This window comes from Rhizophagus irregularis, chromosome 1 (genome assembly GCF_026210795.1).
Source record: "Rhizophagus irregularis chromosome 1, complete sequence".
Lineage (NCBI taxonomy): Eukaryota > Fungi > Glomeromycota > Glomeromycetes > Glomerales > Glomeraceae > Rhizophagus > Rhizophagus irregularis.
In genome coordinates this window covers 161,182-177,982 of record NC_089429.1, presented here as the reverse complement: position 1 = coordinate 177,982, position 16,801 = coordinate 161,182, and the positions used below count along the sequence as shown (strand labels likewise).

Sequence of the window (16,801 nt, the reverse complement as noted above, 5' to 3'; positions counted from 1 at the left end):
ATCTAGGATGACCATCTAGCCATTACTGACCCCAAGCGGTATCGTAGAGTGACCACCCAGACAGGAAGTCCCCCTAAGGTATAGTAGTGACTTCACGACAGGACTGCGCACATGCCAACGTGGCTCACAGTGGGAACGTTGAAGACACTATGACCCTTAGTTGAAATGTGCGGCCTAACCGTACACACTAATTCACCATGATGCAGTCCAACTACACTAATCCCTGTACCTTCACGCTATTGGTTGTAGCGTCGCAGTAAAATTCTTTTTATTTCCGTGGTAGCAGAATCGAACCTGCGACCTCACCATACTCAGGCTTAATGAGGGTCTCAGTGACTAACCACTGAGATAGGGTGACCAACCCCTGGTAGTTTTATCCTTTTCCGATCACTGGCTTACGAGTTATTCAACAAAATGTTAAACATCGGCATTATAATATTTCTTGATTTACGTTTACTGCGCCATTTAACATTTTGCTAGATTTCTCGGTACCTAGTGATTGTAAAAAGACGATTTATAGCTCGTTGGAATCGCCTCATCGAGACGAATCGAATGGTGGTATGCTCATCTCTCTGTGATCAATATTGACGGAGTTATTACTTAAAAACCATTTAATATTTTTTAATTTCGGAAATTGATCTAGTGATTGGATTTCGATGTATCTTATACCATTAGATTCGTCTCATCAAGACGAATCGAATGGTAGTAAGATCGTCTCTCTAGGATCAATATTGGCAGAGTTATTACACAAAAACCATTAATATTTTTTTAATTTCGGAAATGAATCTAGTGATTGGATTTCGACGTATTTTATACCATTAGAACCGTCTCATCAAGACGAATCGAATGGCGGTAAGATCATCTCTCTACGATTAATATTGGCGAAGTTACGATACAATAAAGTTTTAAGTATAATTCTGGCTAAAATTATGTTAATTTTTGGCCGGAATTATGATATACAAATATAAGAAATTTTTTATATAGTCACATCTTTTTATAATCACCAAATATGGACTGTCCCAAATGTATGACTCTAAAGAGAGTTGACTGTAATTCATTATTACAGCCATTTGTAATAATAGAAGAGCAAAATTTGGAAATATCAACTGGAATCAATAAGTCAAGTTCGGAATTTGGAAATGACCCAAATGAATTTTTTGAAATTGATAGAGAAATTTCTGATGCAATTAGTCAAGCTTCACATGCTATTGAAACAGTTGATGATATTCTTGATCTATCAAATATTGAGAATATCGATGATCAAATCCAGACACAAATTATTTCAACTTTAAATAATACAAGAATACTTTATAATGAGCAACTTACTCATGGTATTATTATTAATTTTTTTTATACATTTATTGAAACTTTTAATAATACATTATTAAGTATTAACATAATCTTAAAAGATCCTACTATTAGATATATTTTTCAAACAGGAGAGCTAAATTATTCGGTTATGATTGCATTACGAAAGCATCATGAAGCATACAATTCAAGACCAATTGAAAGACAAAATCGTGCATATATAATTGGTTATGAAAAAGAAAATACTATTAATCCAAATAAGGCTAGTCATATAATTTCACATCTTACAAACAATGATGATCCTAAAATACGATTTGTAAAACAACGTGAAAAGCGATGAAAAGAAAATTGGAAAATAATGACAGCTAATCTTGCAAATTTACAACAATTTGAATTATCAAGACAAAAACAAATTGATAGAATTACAAACAAAAGTAAATATAATATCAAATATATAATTTATTTACATAATTTTAATATTAATAATTTGCTATTTACTTAGTCATTTATCTTGAATCAGCAAATATTACTCAAGATTTTCCATTACAGCAATGTGACTATGTAATTGTACTATATGGGATGAAAATTTGTATTGCTAAAGTAATAGCAATGTATTATGAAGGTTATGGTAACCATTGTTATAGTCAAAATGTGGTAACTCAGATTGAAGATTTATCATATATTTTGTTACAAGTATATTTACCTATTTATCTCAATATTTTTGCAAGCCAAACTGTGGAAGGTTATACGTTATTTACTCATCATTGTCCTCAAAATATTATATATCATATTAAATCAAATGAAGTAATAATTGGTGATAGTTCATTAACTTTAACAGGAGTAGCACATAATACTTTTAATTATTTTAACCGTAATACTATTAAAAATAGTATTATTAATATGATGTAATAATATCAATTTAGTTAATAAAGTAATCAATAAATAAAAGATAAAATTTTATAAAGTCACAAAATAAATTGCTTAGTAGTATAAAAAATCTTAATGTTATAATAAGAGTTTGCTTAGCAGGATTGAAAATAGTTTGCTTATTGATCTTAATAAATTTTGAAATTTTTATCTGACCTATATATATATTGTTCGGGTTCTGTTTCACCTTTCTCCAAAGTTTTGCCAGTTTTTTAATATAACTTTAATATAGTTTTGGCAGAATTTCACTTTTCGGTGAAATGCCATCTTGCCTAAACCTTTAGGTTTCGGTAAGCAACCTTAGTAGGACTCTCAAGACGCTTCAGAACTGACAAAATGTCTCAGAAGGTAAATAAAGAGAGGAGTGGAAATTTTTTTAAATTAAAAACATTAGTGAATTTTACTAATATTCCATTTTCTTTTTTTTTATTGTAGAACCCTCAAGACGCTTCAGAACTGACAAAATGTCTCAGAAGGTAAATAAAGAGAGGAGGGGGGAATTTTTTTAAATTAGGAATATTAGTGAACTTTACTAATATTCCATTTTCTTTTTTTTTATTGTAAGACCTTCAAGATGCTTTAGAACTGACGAAATGTCTCAGAAGATAAATAAAGAAAGGAAGGGGGATTTTTAAATTATGGACGTTAGTGTCATTTACTAACATTTCATTTTCTTTTTTTTTATTGTAAGACTCTTAAGACGCTTTAGAACTGACGAAACATCTCAGAAGGTAAATAAAGTGGGGAGGTGAAAATTTTTTTAAATTAGGAACATTAGGCGACACAAAGTGGTAAAAATGGTTTTCATAGTCTGGCCAGGTCAGTTTTGTTAAGTCTCAAAAAAAAATTTTTTATATTATTACTATGCCGGGTGAGAATTTTTTAAAAATTGAAAAAAAATTTCGCATATAAAATTTTTGAAAAAAAAAATTAAAAGCCGGATTGCCGGGTTATTGATGAAATTTTTATATTATGAAAACCATAAAATCAAGTTTGTATGGCCTTAGTGAACTTTACTAATGTTTCATTTTCAAATTTTTTTTAGGAACGATCCTAGACTTCGATATGAGATCGGTAAGTTTCAAAAATTTAGCTTAGCTTTCGAAATTTTTAATATTTTTTTTGAAAAAAAATATTGTATTTAATTTTATTTCCTTTGTTTTTAGGTCTATCGGCTGGACTTAGATTTGGATCAATAATGGTAAGTTTTGAAAACTTTTATTTTGAACCTTTTCTTACTTTTATTTAATATTTAAAAAATTATTTAAATTTTTTTTCTTTGTTTTGTAGGAATTATTAACACCAATCCTGGACTTAGATTTGGATTTTTTGATCAGTAAGTTTCAAAATGAAATGTTTCATTTTGAAACTTTTTTTTAAAAATATTTTTTAAAAAAAATATATTTAATAGTTTTCTTTACTTTGTAGGTACAATACCGATCTTTGACTTGGATTTGAATCAATAACAGTAAGTTTCAAAAACTTTCGTTTCAAACCTTTTTTAATTATTTTTTAAGTTACCATCAGCTTTGATCTGATTTTGGACTTGAATTTAAATCGGTAATAGTAAGTTTCGAAAAGTTTCATTTTGAAACACTTTAATATTTAAAAAATATTTAATTTTTTTCTTCATTTTGTAGATCTATCAGTTCTGATCCTGACTTGAATTTGAATTGGTAAAGTTTTGAAAGTATAAGAATTCAATGATAATATTAGTAAATATATATGAAATTATTAAATAATTTAAATAATTTAGTAATTAGTATTTCTGGTTTTTGTAATTTTAATGTAAATTTCAAATAATTTTAAATAAAAATGCGTTGTTATAAATTAATTGAAAAGTAATCAATCAATACATTGACATTTAATCAAAAAGTTATCAATCAGTATACTGATATGTCAAATATTAAATATCCAGTAAATATCCTAATAGTAACTATTAATACCCAATTGTACTCTATTAAATATCCCGATTAGTACTTGAGTATCCTCCTTTTGCACCATCTTTTGGCAGCAATCAGATTTACTGATTAATGAAAATTTTAAAAAAAATAGGGACCAATCGGGTGGAATTTAGTCACCTGATTAGTTCCCGATTTGACATCGTTTGACTAATGTTTTAAACTCCTCTATCGTCTTTCTTCCCATTATTTGACAGATCATCAAACGTATTCATTACTACTTACTGGTTCTGATTGTACTTATTTCCATGATAATGATTCCTTTTGACTTGATTAGTACATTTGAACCTCACCTGGATTTTCCGCTCCTAGACTTTTCTCCCAAGTTGTCTCTTATTCTGATTTGAATGATCATCCTTTCACTGATCATAAAGTCCTCATCACAGCTTTCAACTTTAGTACCTGTATGGCTATTCTTGTGAAGTTTTGTCTTAAGCAAAAAAATGAAACATGAACTATCTTTACCTACAACTCAACTTCTGATTTACAATGGATTAATTTTTTGTTAGAAGTTAATACCCATCTTCAAAATTACTTTTTTACCAATTGCCCATATATCGGTGATTTTTCTCTTATATCTTTAAATAGTCTTTGACATGCACTTAAAAGAATAATTATTGGTACTGCCATTGAAACTTTACTCATCCAACATGTTTCAAATGTTCACCATCACTTCTATCCTCCTAATTAAGTTGACTAAATTAATCACCATTAATAAATTTTTGGATCGATTTTTGTTTACTAAATTAACAACTATATAGCCTAGTCATCGGTCATCCCACCCAAATCTTTCAAATAATTATTATCTTACCTAAGTAATTTCAAGATCTTATATTCCTACTTCCTGATTATTCAGTTCTTACATATAGTGTAATCCTGCTTTTTTCTCTCAAATCTTTCTTGTGTTTTTAGAAAAATTTAGTGTCTGCTTACCCTTTAACCAAATTTGCTTAATATTTTTCGAATTCAATAAAATATTATACCACTTATAAGATGACCATTTTTCATCTTCTCTTGGCAATTTCATCTTCTCCATCCTCTCAGTTAAATGGCATTCTATTGTACTTAATTATATATATATTAGTCATTTTAGACTCAAAACTTATTCTTTTACAGACCCTACAAATATTAAGCAAGCTGCTATTACTCATTTTCAATTAATTGTCTCCCCTCCATTAGTTCGATATACTTCTACATCTTCTTTTTCCTTTAGATGACAAAAAGTGTATACTCCTCTTTTTATCATATCAGCATCCTTCTATTTCTTTTATACTTAATAACAAAGTGTCTGGTCCTTCAAAAATTTTGTATAAAATATTAAAACATTTGCTGAATAATGCTTTGGAATTTTCTCTTTTACTTGCTAAATACTGTCTTTCTCATAGTGATATTTCTGCTAATTGGTAAGAAACTGTGATTTACTTTATTCAAGACTCTGCTTACTATTAAGATATGTTACCAGTAGAAATTTCACTTTCATATGAAATCTTACCTTAGGATTTGCTTAAATTCTATTGGTTAATTAACTAAAAAGAAAAAAATCATAACAATGTAACATAAAATTTCCTTTTATAGTAGGATCTTCAAAGAGTTTTATATATAAACCTTATCTTAGGCCACAGGGTGACCTATCTTAATAATAGACGGGATCCTAAAAAATCAATGGAAAAAAAACAGAAAAAATATGCCTTCTGATTTTGGTTATCCATCTATTAATATTCAGCAACATTCAGCTGCATTTAAGGCAAAAAAGTGAATGAATTGGGTGGTATTATACTCACTTCCACTTTTATAGGGCTGTCTTCCAGAAAGGTAATAACATAATTTGTAGACCACAAATGCATATTATTTTTTGTTGCTATTAATAAGTATTAATTAATATATTCAGGCATTTAAATGGATGGGCAAAATTTGTGCATGCAACAAAGCTTTGTCTCAAACATATCATCAGTATGAAAGAATTAACAGAAATTAGAAGGCTATTTTGTGAATTTATCACATATTATGAAAAGTATTGTATACTTTATTTTATTTCTATCTACCTTATTTATAATGTAATTTTAGTATTATTAAGATATATAATTAATATTTAATAGAGAATATATCCAGAATAATTCTACACGACTCCCAGCTGCACTCATTTCTTATTATTATCTGTTACATATTGCTGATTCAATTTATAATACTGGATCTGGATGGGCGACCTGGCAATATCCAATCGAAAGATTATGTGGAATGCTATTACCTCTGGTGTGCTCTATGCAACATCCTTATACAATTCTTCAAAATCAGATTACTATGTGGACTCAGTTTTACACCTTCAATATAAACCTGATATACATCAAAAGCTTATTGGTACAAATTCAAAAAAATCATCAGAAAGCCATGTTTTTACTACTAATAGTGCTGAAGAAGTTCTATATTCACTATCACACAAATATTGCATGAATAGAACTGAGATACAGCGCTTAAGAGCTTATTATGTGACAGCATTAAATAGGAATGCAAACCAACTTTCAGTAAGCATCTTTTGATATTATTTAAATTTTTATCTTAAAAGAATCTTAAAGTCTTCTAATATATTTCATTTAAGTTAATTACAAATTCCATTCAGAAATATGGTAAACTTCAAACCAAAAATGAATTAATAATTAATTCAAAATTGTCAAGTCGCAAGGGTGATGTGACACGCACAAATTACTGTATTTCTGTATGTATATCATCAGCTTTTAATGTTTTTACCATTTTAACATTAGCTTTCTTTAATTAGGTCAAACTTCTAGTTGACCAAAATGCACATCGCCCAAATGCACCAGTTATTTTGGAAGAGCGTGAATTCTTTGGAGAAGTACAATATTTTTTTTCACATCAATACAACAGTCACCGGTCTATGCTAGCATACGTGCAGTGGGTACGAAATCCTCAGCCTTCTGGACATGGACCATTAAAGTTTCGAGATAATAGTGCTTTTGAAGTAATTAATGTAAGTGCAATTTGTAGAAATGTTGGATTTCTCAAGATGAGTTTTATATCATTGATCGAGAAAATCAAATTAAATTTCGATGATTTTTACATTTTTTTATTTAATCAAATTGATACTGATGCTGATTTGCAAAATCGTACCGTACTAAATATCCTATTAATTTATATTTAGTAATTCATATTTACTGTATATTGTTAGTATTCCGTTTTTATTGGTGAATTTTTCAGTAATTTAATAACGAAGTTATTTGCAAAACTTATATCTTAATTCCATTTAAATTCCATTTTTTGTGATTAAAATTTATTCCATTTTTATTGGCGAATTTATCAGTAACTTAACAATAAAATGAGTTTGCAAAATTTAAATTTTTGATCCGTTTAAAATCTTTCTATAAATAATATTATGGAAAAATTACGGATTGCATGTTCAATCAGTTACGGCACACTGAATATTTACGGATTTGAAAGCATAATTACGGATTTATAACGGAAATATTCTGGAGTGTATTTTTTACGGGGGGGAGATAACTTATTATATTTGTTGTGTTAGGGGAGTTACTGCCGTAACAAAGTTACGTCAATAACGTCACAGAGAAATTTAAAATAATTTATAAATATCGAGTACGTCACGAATTACAACCTTTGACTTAATGAGTGACGTAGCTCCCCTATCAATTAATCTAAGATAAAAATTTGGCACATTACATAAACCATATACCGTCTAGAAAATTCCAGAGAACTTTTTCCGAGATACGCTATGTTATAATAATCATCATTACAAGTAGGATCGTTTTAGTATGTTCCTATTTTGATTTGTGCATTACTACATTAGTAATGTTGGAATCACAAAAAATCTTCCCACCACTGAAGATCTTTGACTTTAATTGTAAGAAAACTTTTGATTTTTTAATTTAATCACGTATAAATAAATACTTGAACTTTATAATAATTAATTATATCGTATATACGAATATGACGGTTGCCAATAGTGAAATAATTATAATATAAAGTAATACTTTTGAAATTTTTCTGTATAATATATTTGGTAGTTTCCATGCAATTCTATGTAATAAATATCAGATATTCGTAGTACGGTATATGTGGTTACAATTATTACCAATTACACTCACTATATCGTGACATTAAAAAAAGAGATGGTAACAACAAATACTAATACAGGATAAAACCTAGAAGGGTAATTGAATTCTATAAAAAGTAATAAATACACAAGAATCTCCAAATAAATTTACTGTAATAATAAAACAAATAGATCATCTCCAACTAGAACAAAGTTTTTTCTTGTCGAAAATTCCTATTGGAAGGTTAGCTGCTACTAAATATCATGATATTTAAGTACTGTATTTACTACAAATACTCTTCTAAAATTTGTTGGCGATAAAGTTTTCTTTGTTTACAAGTATGTTATCGCAAAGATCCGAATCTCCCGATATTTTTTTTTTTCTAGAATTTAGAATTCGTTGACAAAACAAAAGAAAAACTTGTGATTTTTTTTTCGTTTTACACAAACAAGTTTTCGATCGACAAGTGTTTTGGGTATTATTATAGTAAACAAGCCTTTTTGAATTTCGAGAATGTTAATAGTTTTAGTATATAAATATTTCTTTTGGAAAAATAAAAAAAGAAGATTCTTTTTTTGTTAATTTTTCCTAAATATGGAAATATAATGAAGCTCGATTCAGAAATAAATATTATAAATAAATATTATAAATATTATATAACGCAATAAACGTTCGATCTGTATGAAGCTTGGAAGGGGCAAAGGAGGGGGGGAGAAGAATTGTAATAATTCGGTAAGGTGCGATGAGTATGAGTAGATGTCATGGCTTTCATGCGGTTAATAAGGTCATGCGTAATTATTCAACTATTTCCAAAATTAATTATTAAAAAAAAATCAAAAAATTTCATAGAAAAAAATATATATATAAATATATACAGTGTATAAGTAAAGTATACAAAATATAAAATATAATATAATATAATATATATTATTGTTTCAATGAGATATATTAGTATCATTCAATGGACTGATAACTAAGTCTGGAACATTAAGACAAAGGTCTTTTAAACATATAACGTAAACAAAAGAATAACATGAGTAAATCATTGAGAAAAAATGGAAAGAAAACAAAATAATATAATGAAAGATTATTATAAATTCAAATTTAAATTTATTAATAATTTTCTTTAGTTGAAAATTTAATAAGTTTCTTTTTTTGCTAACCATGTGGTGATGCAATTTGTTTCAAGTAAATTATTTATAGGAATTTTCTTTTTTTAAAACCAAGATTGATAGACATGATCGACAATTATATTGACACTGAAAGAATATAAAGAAAACCCGAGAATAAAAAAACTATATATCCGTGGAAAAGTCCGAGTAACACGTCAAGTTTTGTTAATTTAGTGATTTATATCATAAATGTCGTAAAGTTTACATTACCCGGGAATTCACTTATTTATGATGATGTAACATACTATATAATAAATATATTATTAAAAATAGTTATATTTGGATTTACGGAAATATGACCTAATTGGTTCCGTATGGTCGGATTTTATATATTACTTTACATTGCATAAGTCATAAGTGTCTTAAGTTATTCGTTAAAATCACCATATTCAGTATATCAAGTATATCAAGTGCATATATATATTGCATATGAATAAAAATAGAATGTTTAATAAGTCATACCATTTAAAGTTATATTCTGGAATTTTTATATGCAAAAAATGTTACTTTAAATAATTTTTTTCCATATAGAAGGGTATGTTATTTTGTACAACAAAGCAAAAAGCCTTGGGATTCTTAAAACATATAAATATAAAGGTTCTCGAACTCGAAAAAAAATAAAAAAAAAATAGTTTTTCTCAGAAAAAAAAAAAAGCAATTTTGATTTTTTTTTTGAAAATTTATAATACGTACATATAATATATATACATAATTCTTTTTGATTTTTTTGTAAAAAATAAAAATGTCTACCTCATCTGTAACTTTAATAACTTCAAGCACTGATTCAACCAATTCTACAACATCAGAAACAAAACAAGCGATGCATCATTCGCAATTACCAAAAATTAACATTTCAAAATCAAATGCGGTAGTAATTTTCCCTGAAAATAATTTTTGCGAAGAACCAGCGTCAATTGAAGAAGAAATGTTATCATTCTCTTTTATAACAAATTGTCCCTCTCCAATAGAACGTAAGATGGACAGATATAAAAAATTAAGAGCCATGCACGAACGTGCTGGTCGTCTTCATAAATCAACCGGAAATAATTCAAATTAAAAAGAGAAAAAAGACGTAAAAACGGATTCAATTGCACGGAAAATCCAAGGATATCCTTGGGGAAAAAAAAAAGTTTAGCGCTATTAATTTGGCTTATTAAGGTCAATAAGTCAATCCGAATCGGTTTCTTCCGATACAGCGTGTACGAATTCGGTGAATTTTTGAAAATATTTAAAATCGATCATAAAATTTTTAAAAAAATCATTTTTTTTCTTTTTTTTGTACAAATAAAAAAATTTTCTTTATTATTTTAATTAAGCGAAGGGTTTATAGAATATTTATTTAATGGAATGTATTTTTAGTAAATATAATATTTTTTTTATCAATAAAAAAAAAATCGGATTGTTTTTTAAAAGTGATTATAAATGAAGGAAATTTTCATTTTTATTTTACCGTAACGCCCATTTTGAGCCCCTTGACAAGGAGTTTAGTTTTGATTGTCATTAAAAAAGTAAAATGTGACTAAAATGAAATTGTCTAAAATAAATTTTCATTCAAAAAAAGAAATTTCTTATTTCTTTTAAAAAAAAAATCTTTTGTTTTATAAACATAACAATTTTTTTTGTACACACATTCTAGGGGAAAAAAAACATTTTGTTTGAGGATCACATAAACACAAAAAAAAATTTGATTTATCATTACTAAATAAATAATTTCATTTACCTGGTGTTCCATTTTTCATTTTAATTTACCTGGTGTTTGCTAGTTTTGTGTATTCCATGTTATGAAATTCATTTCCATAATTATATTCATTAAATATCTTAAATATTTGATATTCGATAGAATATTCTATCGTTTCTAAAAAAAAAAATGGCGTCTATATGAGAAGAAATTTTAAACTTAATTCGAATAATCACCTTTCAGCCTCAATTCTACTTTTCCAACTCAAAAGATATAGTTATTTTTTTCTATGATAAACTTTACATTTACAAACAATCAATCGATCGAAATTTTATCAGTATTAACACCTTTTTCAGTTAAAATCATGTTCCGGAATTAAAATTCCATAAATTAAGTTTTAAAAAAAAACAATGTAATCTTTGTAATCTTGGTAACTCCGTTCTCCCGGATTTATTTTAGGTAATTTCATAGTTACGCAAATCAGGATCGTCCAAATATGTGGAATGACATACTGTTACAGTATGACATTACAAATCCAAAAATTGATAATATAGAAATAAGGAAATAAATGCTGAAATTAATAAGCTACGGTATTCGGCTTTAAAAAAAAATTCTAGTTCCAAAAAGAAAATGTTATAAAATCATATTTTTTTCCCCTAAAGAAGCTTTTTTTTTCTTTTTCCATAAGTATGGTGTTCTTTTTTTGTTGTCGTACTAAAAGAACTCGGAAAAGGTAAAGCTTAAATGATTTTTTTTTCTAGAAAAATCATTACTAATCGTACTTTTTTTTTTTATAAATATCGCACAAAAGTTTCTTTTTTGATTATTATTAAAAAATAAAAATTTCCCCTACAAATCATTATTATATATATACAATATAGTATGGGTTCAGATAATCAAAACCAACGTTCTATCACAAGTGAAATACAAACTTCTACATATAACACCAATGATACTGAAACGGAACAATTTGATGAGAAAACATTTAATAATGATCAAGATACAATAAGTAAAAAACAAGACGAAAATCAACAACAAACAAATCAGTTTACATTCGATCGTCCTGTAACCGTTAGTGATGTTCTTGAAGGGAAAATAACTCTTCCAACTCCTGCTCCAAAAAAGCAAATCGAAAGTAAGTAATTATATTCCTTCCTTTTCTAGGTTTTGATCTTTATTTTTAATTTTTTATTTTTTTTATATATTTTATTATAGAAGATATTGTTAATCCTCAAATTAATAATAATAATAATAATAATAAAGATAATAATAAAGTTCTGAATGGAAAGAAAGAAATACAAAGATTATCAACTACAGATTCTATGCAAGAATTTCTTGAAATTCCTGATAACAGTAAGTATATTTATTATATATTATATTTATATATTTATTATAACTTATATTCTAATCTCATTATTTATTATTATAAGTAGTTCCAAATGATTATGTTAAACGAGATGATGATGATGATGAAAATAATGATTCATAGTATATAATGTTTATTTAGACTTTTTTTTTTCATTCTTTTTAAAAATAAATGAGCTCGTTAAACTAATAATAATCTAATAATTTTTATCATTAATATACCTGATTTAAAAACTAAAATAAATTAAATCTACTCTTAATAATATTTAGATTTTGTACCATCTTACGATTACATTGTATTTTTAGTAATTACATTTATTTATTATAATTTAGACTTTTTATTTATTTAATTTTAGAAGAACATAGTGGTTCTTGTTCTTTTGATGAAAACGTGGTGTGAGTCACATAATCATAGAATCTTTCTAGTAGAATATATTAACATTTGATCATTGTACAAATAATGATATTTGAAAAAGTGGCATATCTCTAGAGAAATAATAAAACTATTATTCTAAAACTTGTTAAATGTACAGTAACATTTGAAATTGACAAGTAATTTATTAGTATCCTATAATTAGAATTGGTTTACTCTTATATTTTGTATACTTATATCTTTTTTTTAACTAATAAAGCATAGCAAAATTTAAAAAAAAGTAACATTAGAAATATTTTATCATATAATATCATAGGAATAAATAATTTATTTTCAAACTTTTCTACATATATTTAAAACTTTATGTATAACAAAAAAGACCTTCTTGTTAATCTTTATATATAAATAGTATCAAAGTTTTTTTATTATAATTTTAAATCAAATTTCATAATATAATTATATTAATATAATTTTTCATAAAATTAATTCTGAAAATTATATAAAAAGGTAATGTTCCTATTAGTAAATCCTTGTAAATAAAATAAAAATTAAACAAAAAAATTCAAAACTAATCAAATTTACTATTACTATTATTTAAATTATCAATATTAATAATTAAGTAAATTAAACCTATATAATAATTTGCAAAGTAATAATTAGAAATAGAAAATTAATGGTTAATTATAATTTAATTATTATTTAACTAGTTAATTAAGTTTTTATGATTTTGGCCAAAATTACTGAATTATTAATTCAAACCAAACTTAATATTTTTAATATAAATTATTTATTTTATTGTATAAGATTTTCATTTATAAATTATAATGTAATATTTAAATTTTTAGTTTTAATAGTAGATTGTAATATATATATATATAATATTGCAACTTATTTGCATCAAACTGTTACTTACCTATATAAACTATTACCTATTTATATATAAATTTATAATTTACTGTTTTTGATGAGTTCTATAACTTTTTATAATAAGGTACTATCTATATGATTTTACCTTTCTGTATTTATTATTTTGTGACCATTTTATAATCAAAATATTTAGCCAGTTTTAATTGCAAAAATCACATTTTATTGAATGATATAGTAAATTTATGAATTAGATTTTGACTAGTATTATACTATATTTTTGATCTGATCTTTAGAGTAGAATATTTTAGTTTCCTGTAATTGGATTTATACAGCTTTGAGTTTGTTTAGATAAGGGTGTTGAGAGCTTTTCAATGATATTAAGACCACATAAATCATATATTTGGATGCTAAATTATTGCATCTTCAAGTTTTAAAAAAAAATATGGAATAATGCTAATTAAAATTAAAAAAGAATTTTATTGCATTTTACTGTGTTAATCATATGATTTAGTTTTTCACCAGTTTTGAAAACTCTTTTATCATTTTTAAATAATTTTTAAGTAATTTTCTAGCTTCAACTTGGTAAATTAATTAGTTAGAAAATCAAAGGTATAATTTATATTATTTTGATTAGTCTATTTAATTGCCAAAAAAAAGTATATATAAAGTACTAAGTTTGCAATCCATCTATTTGTCAAATATTTTACAACTTATTTGCTATTTCTTAATTACCAGATGAAGTATAAAGTGTTGATATTATGTTATTCTTATAATCCTGCCTTTTATAACCTTTTTGATTGCTAAAGATAAGGTATGAAGAGCTAAATTAATTCAGACTATATTATTTTTATACCATTTTTCTTGTATTCTTTTAAACCTTTCTGCCTTTTTGACTAAAACTTTACATGAATTAGTTTATAAGCTAAAAGTACTTTAAAAATATATTAGCTTATAAATTGGCTTGCAAGCTAATATATTTTTAAAGTACTTTTAGCTTACAAGTTAACTTATACTGTATATAGCTTTATTCTTAACTTCTTTCCTATCTATCACTATGATTAGTAATAATATTCTAAATTATAATTTCTTGTTTTCTTTTTATATATTATTATAACTTGAAGTACTACTAAATTTATATCATTTTATATTTCTGTTTTCCTAAAATTCTTTTTTATATAGTTATTACTTTAAAATACTTTAGAATATTACTGTATTAATTACTTTTAGTAATATCATATTGATTACTTTAAATATTACTTCTAACTCAATACTTTGCTGACAAGTACCATATATAGCAGATCACAGTACTCCGAGTATCTTGCAAAAATCGGAGGTTTGACCCTGTACCTCTAGGTACTAAACAAAGCCTAAAAATTCTGTTTTTTGCGAATATCTCACGATCTACCAGTCCAATTTGAACGATTTTTTTTTATTTTGAAGAGCTCAATGAAAGCTATCAAACAAAAAAAAGATGGCTCAAATCTGATCACTGGATCACGAGATAATTGTAAAATATTTCCCTGGTACTATACAATTCTATGAAATTTTTCAAGGAGGGTACTATGCATAGGGAGGTACTATGGCCTGTAATATATGGTATATTTGTTTAAAATTATATAAAACTTTTATTTTAAATTTGAGATTTTATTAATATATATATACTGGAAACTGAAAAGTTTACTTTTATCATATTACTTGCACAAAAAGAATTTAGGCCTAATTCTGAAGTAATAAAAAAAGCAATTAGACTTTTTTCTAGTTTAGTTGATCTTGATTATAAATCTGATTATAATGATCATATATATTTTTAATATCTGTTTAATAGTAAAGATAATATCACTCTTCTAAATACTTATTATTCTGAAGAAATTTTTGATAAATATATAATTCAGATGACAGGAAAGAGTTTTACAGTTATTGATCATCTATCTAAAGTTTATAAGTTATTTGATACTTATGAATGCATTGATGGAAATTTGCTTTTTTACTTAAATTTAAATATTGATATAAAGTAAAACTTTTTTTTTCTAAAAAAAAATTAAATTTATCTGTTTTAAAAAAAAATGAAATGCAAAATTATAATAAAATTGATTCTAAAACTTTAGCATCTGCTTATAAATATGGAAAAAAAATGCTTAGCAAAAGTTAGGCTACTTCAAACCAATTCTTTGTTTAATATAATATAAGGGGTTTGGGAGGACCCTGAACATTATATATATAACTCAGATCTAAGGTCAAAAATTTTAATATAACTTTATACACTTAATTTTATTAAAAGCTTTATACAAAATAAATCATTATATAAGTTCAAATTTTACTACAAATTATACAATTTTAAATCTGAGTTTATATAAAACAAAAATTATTTTATTTATTAATTTTATGTAATTATTTCAATAATGATTTATCAATTCAAAAATTCATAATTTAAAAAAAATTTTAAAAAAACTTAATTGTCATAATTCAAAAATTAGTACTGTTGTGAAAAATACAAATGTTTCTACAAGTATTATATATACTAATGATTACGAAAATTTAAATCTAGGTAGTTTTGAATCTGCTGAACAACTTTCAATTAATAAAGATAGTCGATTTCATTTGATAAAGATGCTGAAATTACGCTCTGAAGTTACTGATTGGATGATTGAAAAAAAATTGAGAGTGCGAAAATTGCTCGTATTCTATAAGCATTATTCCAATTACTATAAAATTTAGGTATAGGTAGTTCTGACTTCTGTGAACAATTTTCTCTTAATAAAGGAAGTCAATTTCATTTGACTAAAATGCCGTAATTACGCTCCAAAATTAATAAACGAAAAAAGCAAATTTAAAATCAATATAATTATAAAAATATGTGTGTACTCCATAAGTATTACTCCAATTGCTATAAAAATTTAGATTCAAGTAGTTTTGGCATCGCTAAACAACTTTCTCTTAATAAAGAAAGTCGATTTCATTTGGCTAAAATGGTAAAATTACACTCCAAAGTTTGATGAAAGTAAAAAGAAAAATTTAGGAATAAATGTATTATGAATTATATAAAATATCCATATTTTCACAAAATACAGGTAATAAAAACTGATACAAAA

The 16,801-nt window shown here is 25.6% G+C and overlaps 5 protein-coding genes across 5 annotated transcripts; all 5 read left to right on the top strand.

Moving 5' to 3' along the window:
- Positions 1-1,009: 1,009 nt before the first annotated feature.
- Positions 1,010-1,648, top strand: OCT59_000029 (uncharacterized protein; the record flags this gene model as incomplete). Its single annotated transcript, XM_066138549.1, has 1 exon — positions 1,010-1,648. The coding sequence occupies one exon, from the start codon at positions 1,010-1,012 to the stop codon at positions 1,646-1,648; it is 639 nt and encodes a 212-aa protein (XP_065988033.1).
- A 923-nt stretch (positions 1,649-2,571) lies between these two features.
- On the top strand, positions 2,572-3,701 carry OCT59_000028 (uncharacterized protein; the record flags this gene model as incomplete). Its single annotated transcript, XM_066138548.1, has 6 exons — positions 2,572-2,583; positions 2,671-2,711; positions 3,281-3,309; positions 3,402-3,436; positions 3,526-3,571; positions 3,664-3,701. The coding sequence occupies 6 exons, from the start codon at positions 2,572-2,574 to the stop codon at positions 3,699-3,701; spliced, it is 201 nt and encodes a 66-aa protein (XP_065988032.1).
- A 2,723-nt stretch (positions 3,702-6,424) lies between these two features.
- OCT59_000027 (uncharacterized protein) lies at positions 6,425-7,350 on the top strand (the record flags this gene model as incomplete). Its single annotated transcript, XM_066138547.1, has 3 exons — positions 6,425-6,715; positions 6,790-6,906; positions 6,967-7,350. 3 exons carry the CDS (start codon positions 6,425-6,427, stop codon positions 7,348-7,350), a joined length of 792 nt encoding a protein of 263 aa, XP_065988031.1.
- A 2,698-nt stretch (positions 7,351-10,048) lies between these two features.
- OCT59_000026 (uncharacterized protein) lies at positions 10,049-10,852 on the top strand. The gene has a single exon (XM_066138546.1). It carries the CDS (start codon positions 10,172-10,174, stop codon positions 10,484-10,486), a length of 315 nt encoding a protein of 104 aa, XP_065988030.1. The 5' UTR covers positions 10,049-10,171; the 3' UTR covers positions 10,487-10,852.
- A 944-nt stretch (positions 10,853-11,796) lies between these two features.
- Positions 11,797-12,596, top strand: OCT59_000025 (uncharacterized protein; the record flags this gene model as incomplete). Its single annotated transcript, XM_066138545.1, has 4 exons — positions 11,797-11,840; positions 11,989-12,242; positions 12,323-12,460; positions 12,541-12,596. 4 exons carry the CDS (start codon positions 11,797-11,799, stop codon positions 12,594-12,596), a joined length of 492 nt encoding a protein of 163 aa, XP_065988029.1.
- Between the last annotated feature and the right edge of the window lie 4,205 nt (positions 12,597-16,801).